Genomic DNA, 8269 nt, shown 5'->3' on the forward strand with positions numbered 1-8269 from the left:
AGGACTACTGCCCAATTTGGAAATAAACGCTCGTCTCTATATTTAGGAGACTAGCAAAGTCGGACTTTATATAGGCCCTATATATATATCACCAAAACCACTACTTAATTATATTGCTAGCTTATACGCGTATACACTTCGCATATACAAACCCTTAATGTCTTTTACTAACTATAGGTTAACACGTGCTTATACTAGGCGTATACTAATAAGAGAGAAACAGCGCGTTAGCCCGTCCACTCCCTCTACCAGCTTAAAACGTAGGGTTAGTATTTCACCTGTATATATTTGGTATACGCTAACTATATATATAGCGCGGCCCGACCCCACCAGGCAACCGCGAGGAGTCCCCCTCGCTGTTCACCCGCCGCTAAAGGCGTAAGCTTACCTTATACATTCCCTATATATATATAGCTAATATTTAGCGCTAGCAAGCAAAAAGGCAACGGGCCGTTGTAGTGGAGGTAAGAACTCTAGTAAGTTTGGTTCCTTCCGTTATATATATTATGCTTATACTCTATATAAGCTATGGGCGGAACCCGCCACTTAACCTACCTTTCTTGCCGGAGTCCTAAACTATAAGTCCCGGTATATACTAGGCCTACACGCTATATACGCAGCGTGCAGTATACATTATACATAGTCGGAGTTTTAGTGGAGTTTACTTGGTAGATAGGCTAGGCATATACCTAACATAGGGCACAGGGCGATAGGCCCATATTAATTAATTCTTTATTTATTATAGAACTCTATGTAATACTTTCTATATATATACTATACATATACGCCCTATATACTAACGCTATGCTTCTACGCCCACTTCTTAAGCTCTACTAGTTCCTTTGCTTTATTATATACCTCTTTAGCTTATTTTAATTCGTTAATTCGTCGCTCCATATTTTCTATATATAGTATATATACCTCCTTTTCTAGCTCCTCCGTAGATAGGTAAGACCTATACCTCTTACCCACAGTCCGGGGTGTTTAACTTCACGACGGTAGTAGTGGCATCTCTACTATATATGCGGTAGATACGCGCGACGTATCCGATACTAATGCAATATTATTATCTACTATACTCATCTGCGAGATAATCTAGCTACTAGATATAGTAGGCTTGGAAGTATTAAATGGGTTCCGAGGATTCCAAGGAAGATTTAGCCTAGGATTTCCAGCTCGTCGCCTAGCTACTTTCTACTGTTTTTATGCTGCTTAAGCTTAGTATATACTTTATATATGCAGCGTATATATATACATTATTTCCGCAGCTATACTACTATCCGCTTTAAGTTGCTATAATTTTTCCATATATTATCTACTCCCGTCTCTTTATATAGCTCTTATATATTAAACATTTCTTATATATAGAGTTTAAGCCTATACTTAAATATTAGAATATGCCGAGTATATGCCAAGCGTATATACTTACCGTAGTACTGCAACAAGTACGCATAATTTTCGACCGGTAAAGTTATTATCTTAAAAGTGACTACTTTTACCAATTCTAGTATGCTTCCGTATATATGCCCACCACTTATAAGGGACCTTTAACCTTTCCTTCACAAGCCCGGCTAGTATCTATATTTTCTTTTTATTGTTTATCCAAGACGTAAGCTCCGGATGTAGCGTGCATATACTTTATATACGCGCTATTAGTTTCTGCTCTATCTCTGCTTCCTATATCTGCTCTATAATATATCTTGCTTTATAAGTTAGAAAGCGCTTTATAAAGGTTTGTTTAACGTATACTAGGCAGAATACAAGCATATACTAAAGGTATTCATCCCATTTACGGGATAGGTTAATTATATATAGGTAATCTCCAAAGCCTATATATTATAAGCATATACTAGGCATATATAAAGCGTATATAGAGCGTATACTTACCTTAATTCCTATTATAGGTATTAGCCCATATATAGCATATGCGTGGCATAAGGCATACATATATTTAGAATTCTCGTCCCATCCTACAATTAAGAATAAATTCGTTTTGCCTTAAACCATTTTAAATAATAGGTCCATTTCGATACATATTACGCGTTAGAATGCCTTAGCTTACGCATACATACAGCATATAATAAAGAAATACTCGTCGTTAAAGTTATAAATTGCCCAAATCCATTACTTAGTGTTCTCTTTATATTAATTAATAGAGAACTCACGTAGTACACCTACTACACTTAGGCTCTGCATATACTTAGCGTCTATTTAACCTATACTCACCTACATATGCCGTCCCCTCTAGAAATTGTAGCATCCTTTCCTTTCAAATTAGAGCAGTAATTCTATCCTTAATATTAAGACTACTATACACTACACGTAGTATCTCCGTCCTATATTTCCTACATAAAATATAGTACTGCGGCGATAGGATAAATCGACCTATATAATAGTAAGCAGTTTTATTCGCATATACTATACATATACGGGGCATACGTGTAGTAAGGCTTAGAACTTCCACCTACCTTATTACTTCAACTACATTATTAGCAAGATCAATTAGTAGCTTTATTAGGTATAGCGGATAATATATATAAGAATTCCGTATAATAAGGCAAATATAAGGATACCGTGCCATATTAACAGAAATATAGCAATCTAGCTATGTACCGCATATTCGGCCCACTACTATACCCTAGCCTTACGGGTGGTTAAACCCTATATAAGCTTAGCATATATATAATATATACACAATATATACATTACCTACCACAATATTTTCACTTTAATGTTGCATGTCCGATATAGGTACATTCTCGTTTAATTTCCTAAATTCCATATTTAATAAGTAGACAAAGGTATCGAATATCTACCTAGGCAGTTGTTAATGATAAAGGCCAGGCAGTATACCATGGTTCAGTATCACTACTGCTAGAACAACCAATAAACTCTATCTGCATATAATAAGCATATATCGCGCATACGCTAGCCATATACGTACTCCATACCAAAAAAACATTACTAGTCTGCTTTTACTGCATACACGTTCCTGTGTACTAGGGTAAATATACTACCGCCATAATTATAGAATACTATAGTAGTAGCTATATATTATAAGTATATGCCTAATATATATAGACGATGCTTACTTCTCTATGCTTTACTTAAGCTTTTTATTAATCTCTACTACCTAATATAGACGACTACTACGCTTTTGGAGGTCATTAATTGATTTAAGCTTAACCCTATTATATGCTAAGCATATACTAAACATATCTTTATAGGCATACTTACAGTGTCTAATGCCGCTGCATTTAAACGCTTAATGGAATGCTTTTTTACTTTCCCGATTATTAGTTTCTCTAAGAAGTTATAGTCGTATAATCTTAGGGTTACCAATTTAATGGAATAAGAATTAAATCTACTAGAGGTATAAATACGGCATATGTCTAGCATGTGCATTACTTACCTTCAACATATACTGCTTAATAACCTTATATACTATTTCTTTATCTACATCTATAGACAGTAGAGGTGTTGCTATATATATAAAGTGTGCAATTCCTTCTTTTCTAGTTGCCGGATATTTTAGCATTATAATATAGTCTATTGCCTCTTAGACGACAACTTAATGCTTGCCGTTGGAGCTAACAAGTGCTCCATAGTCTCGGAGTGTGCTCTAGCTATTCTAAGCATATGCATGGCCTATGCGTAGAGTCGTATATAGTCTTACCTTAGAGAGACCCATATGAAACGGAAGCCGCTGTTGCATACTATCTTAACTCTCTCCCTCCTCATCCTCCTCATCTTCAATACTCTCTCTGCCAATTATATCATCTTGAGAACTATCGTCTTCGTGTTCCACGTTAGGTACGCTCCGGAGTATCTGCGTATACTTAGTATATGCGTAGCATATGGTTGTGTATACTGACTGGTAGGCCGTTTAGCCACCCTACTATACTCTCGTTTGCCTTGGTATAGTTTTCACTTGTCATTGGTATAGCGGGGCACGTATAAATGCGCGTATATATGTGTATATGTGTGTGTGTGTATCTGTCTGTGTATGTCCGTATATGTGTGCCTTCGTGCGTATGCGTAGCATATGCCCTTGATATTTTGGTTTGTGCGGTCGCTTAAGTTAAATATGGCTACCGATGCGCGTTCTGTATGGGTAAAAGTGTAACCCTGCCGACCTTTTTCCGGTGGCTCCATCGGTGACCCCGTTCAGCTTTCGCCGACCCCCATCGGTGACCCCGTTCAACTTTTCCGTGACCCTGCCGAGCTGCACCCCGGACCGTGCACGCTGGCTGCGAGATATTATAGTCACGCAGGCAGTATCTTAGCTACGCCTACGTGACTATAATATCTCGCAGCCATCGTGCACGGTCCACATTTTATACGGCCCTATCCATGCAAGGGATATAATCAAATCAGAATCACTTTCTTTAATTATATAATAATCGGAATCATGGGGCTGATTATGGTTATATAGTTATTGCCATCACTAGCTTTCCCGTTTCTTTTTCTTTCCATCTTCAATAATCGCACCCTGTTCTGAGAATTACATTGACAGTCACACTCAATGAACGGGTGCGGACGCAGTTAGAAGTCCTTGGTTGCAAACACATCATGTCAAATAGCTTTTATAGAAATGTAAATGGTCTTGAATAGTTTAACTCCTTCGCACTAAACATCTAGCAAAGAAAGGGTGTTCCTAGTATCGCTCAAGCAAGAACTTACGTCTCTCCACGTCTTTCATGCTCTTAAGCATCTCTGTTTCGACCCCCTTAATGGCAAGATAGTGTCGACGAGCCCGTCTCCCAGTACACCTCTCAGCTCTTCATCTTCATCAAGGCAGATCACGGCCGCCTCGAGAGTTTTTGGTAGCATTTCAATGATTCCCAGTTTGCTGCGGGAATCCACATTTAACAAAGCCGGATCCGCTTGACAGTCTTTGATAGTCAGCGACCGCTCATCTATGACACCTTTAACACCAGCACCCAGAATAGCTGCCAGGGCCAGATAGCTATTAGCGAAGCCATCCATGCATCGAAACTCCCAATGGCTATCCTCAATCTTGCGAAGAGGTGTTTCCCGATTTTGCGAACCCCACGCGACATACTGGCCGCCACTCCAGACACTGTCTTGCATGCGCTCATAGCTGCAAGGGTTACAGTATGTAAAGGCGAGTATGGATCGGAGGTGTGCCAGCACTCCAGCATAGAAGGACTTGTGGCAGTTGTTCGGCGTCATCGATATGTGAACATGTGCTCCGGTTCCACATGCTTTCGGGAACGGCTTCGGGATAAATGTAGCTCTCAACCTATGCTTCTCGGCGACTGCGCAGATAATGTCTCGCGCCGCAAGCAGAGCGTCAACCGACTCAAGCGGCGGCAATGGCCCTGTCACCAGCTCATACTGGCCAGGGGCACTCTCGGGGTGGAACTGTTCAACCTTGATCTTAGACCGCTCCAGCTTTGCAACCACTTCTTCTAAGACATCCATTACCCCGGGGTTGCGTAGTGCAGCTGTGTTGGACCATGAGTGGGCGTGGCTGAGCGGTTCGCCTTCAAACGTCATGAGGACGACTTCGAGTTCAAAGCCAACGAGAAAAGACAGTCCCTTCTTCTTTGCGATTTCGACGATTTTTCTCAAGGCTGTCCGCGGGCATATGGGCACTTGAGCACCATCCTTTTCGCGGAATTCTCCTTGCACTGTTGCATATCCATCGCGTTCACCAAGGCGTAGGCCCTCGAAGCATGGTACGAGCTCGTACTCGCCAATTGGCGGAAAACCTTCGACGACTTGATCTTGCTGAAGTAGACCGAAGACAGCATTAGTGATGCCAATTGACTTTTGATTGCTGAACATGTCAACTGCGAACCTCTTTGGGATGATCCGGGTTCGAAGGGTAGCGGTGTAGTCAAGCCATTGGAGACGAAGGAAATTGACTGAGGTATTCTGGTCTAGGAATCTGATGAAGCCTTCCACATTGACAATCTTTGTGTTCTTGGGGAACTGTATGAGTTGGCGAGAGGGCCCGAGGCGATTCAAACATAGCCCAAGATTGTATATGCGGTTTGAAGTGTTGAAGAAGATATCTTCAACGATCTTAACAGACTGAGCAGGTTGTAGACTCTTCCTCGTAATACTTTCACATAAGACCTAGAAGCCAGTAGAGTTAGACACCTTCAAAACTCAATGAAGCCCCATCTTACCTCCTTCATGGCCTCCCGAACTTGAATCACGGCGAGGAGGTAGGTCTCCGGAAACCAATGTCCATCTGTACTCCAGAATAGCTTTTCACTTGGACAGAGCTCCAAACTTTCTCGAATAACATTCTCTTGGCCTTCCTGGCTGACCAGCGGAAAGACCTCCCCGATATCAAGATATACATTCTCATAAGCGCTTGCCAAATATCCGGCTTCCTTTGTGAATGGATAACTCGCATAGAGAAGGACAATAGGCACCTTGGGATACTGTTTGATAAACGACTGCAAATGAGAAGGCGACGCCAAGGATAATGTAATTTCATTATCACCAAGGCCAGTGTGGAACTGAAAGGGTTTGCGGTGACCCTTGGACTGAGAGATCAGTCTTGCAGTTGCGTGGATGAAGAAGGGCGATAAATCGCGATCTGCTAGACGAGTGAGATCTGTTGAAAGGATTCTCTCCATTGCAGGAATGAGGACATCTCTCGTTGTCTCAATGGTAGGGGATAGTCCTGGAAGTGCGAGACCAGTTCGGTAACATATCACCGACTTGAAGCCTACCACCTCAGGATCCCGAATAGCATTCTGAATGGCGGAGGCAAAACTCTCTTGCCAATTTGCAAATGTTTGGGCTGCCGAGAGCTGTAATTTTGCTGACCTTTTCTGATGTAAAAGCTGAGTTTTAAGGATTGTCTCAGCTACAGTCTCGATTCGTACAATGCGTTTGCATTTTGAGCGTGTAAGCCTATTATGTCAGTCGTAGGGGTGTACAATCTTCCCATCCAAGCCGTCGTCAATCAAGACTGTTTCAATACCCTCGAAACACCTCCTAGCCCAGGCATCATCTGGCTCCTTCCGTTTTTTGGCAATGGTAGCTTGCACATCGTCCCAGGTATCTGCACATCCGAGTATTTCTGATAATTGTTTGACTGCTCGGACATGGCTGGTTGTAGATGTGGTGTAGGATAAAGCTTCGCTTTCGGCCGGCGACGTGATGGGCAATAAAGGACGAGCCGTCAGCTCGTCGGGGAGGAGAAGGTTATGGGCATGATGATCGATGATTGGCGTGTGATCAATCGCGTCCAGAAGGGTTTCCATCTTGAAGAGTTCAATCCTTACGGGAACTGAGGATTGATTTGAAGGAGACAAAGGAGTCCTGGAGATGTCTGGAAGGCGGTGAATAGAGGGGTTTCGATGGAACGATATATTCGTTCGATATGATCGACGTACTAAATATTTAGCGCTTACTTGACGTCAACTTCGTTAAATATTAATTTGTCATTTAGGGGTTTCGATATAGATTATTTAACGAGTAGTTATTACTAAAAATAGATCCTGTTCCTTACTAAATCTTCCTTAACGCTAGAAGTCGTAATACCCTTATAGGCGAGCTTAAGCACTAGGCGTTCGCTACTGCTGTCTCTCGGTTATCTAAACGAATAGCAGTAATGCCTTAGCAGTTGCAACCACCCTCTATAGCAATGATAATCTAATCTAGCCTTAGAAGCCGTATAAGCGACTTAGCTCTATTTATAAGCTAATTAATATCTAAAAACCGGAGGACGAGGGAGGCCTTAGCGACTACTTGTTTAAGTTCTTTATAAGGTTTACTAAAGACGAGGTTAGAAAGCTCGCACGCGAGCTTAATCTGCCTACTAAATTTATAACCGATCTACGCTTTAGCTAGCTAAACGCGTTAACGAGTTTGCCTAATAAATCCTCACTTATCTTCCTCTAGCGCTTAGCTTATCCTCTCCCTCTTAGCTATATAATATTATTCTTTAGCTATAGCCGACCTTAGCTATTATAAGTTTAGAATAGTATTCTATAAGATATATAGAAGAAGTTTAGAGCGAGGATTTAACTTAATAAGTATATAATAACGCCAGAAATGATTAGGCAGTATATAATGGCTATTAGTAGGTAATAATTTAATATTTAGCTTTATTAATAATATAGAAGTTTATATCTATTATCTAGGTAAAGAAGATTAAGAACTTTTTATACTAGTTACTATAAATAGCGTGGCCAGAACCAGACGACCGTTTGAACAACCGGCCAGCGAACACCACGATTGATTCAATCGATCGATCGAATCGAACCAGAGCCCTAAT

At 41.1% G+C, this 8269-nt stretch overlaps 1 protein-coding gene across 1 annotated transcript; it reads right to left on the reverse strand.

Annotated features, from left to right (window-relative positions):
• Nucleotides 1-4554: 4554 nt before the first annotated feature.
• On the reverse strand, nucleotides 4555-7253 carry K441DRAFT_692825 (extracellular developmental signal biosynthesis protein; the record flags this gene model as incomplete). Its single annotated transcript, XM_067652595.1, has 3 exons — nucleotides 4555-6108; nucleotides 6162-6900; nucleotides 6982-7253. 3 exons carry the CDS (start codon nucleotides 7251-7253, stop codon nucleotides 4699-4701), a joined length of 2421 nt encoding a protein of 806 aa, XP_067508713.1. The 3' UTR covers nucleotides 4555-4698.
• Nucleotides 7254-8269: the final 1016 nt, after the last annotated feature.

This window comes from Cenococcum geophilum (genome assembly GCF_001692895.1).
Source record: "Cenococcum geophilum 1.58 unplaced genomic scaffold K441scaffold_4, whole genome shotgun sequence".
NCBI classification, from domain to species: Eukaryota; Fungi; Ascomycota; class Dothideomycetes; order Gloniales; family Gloniaceae; genus Cenococcum; species Cenococcum geophilum.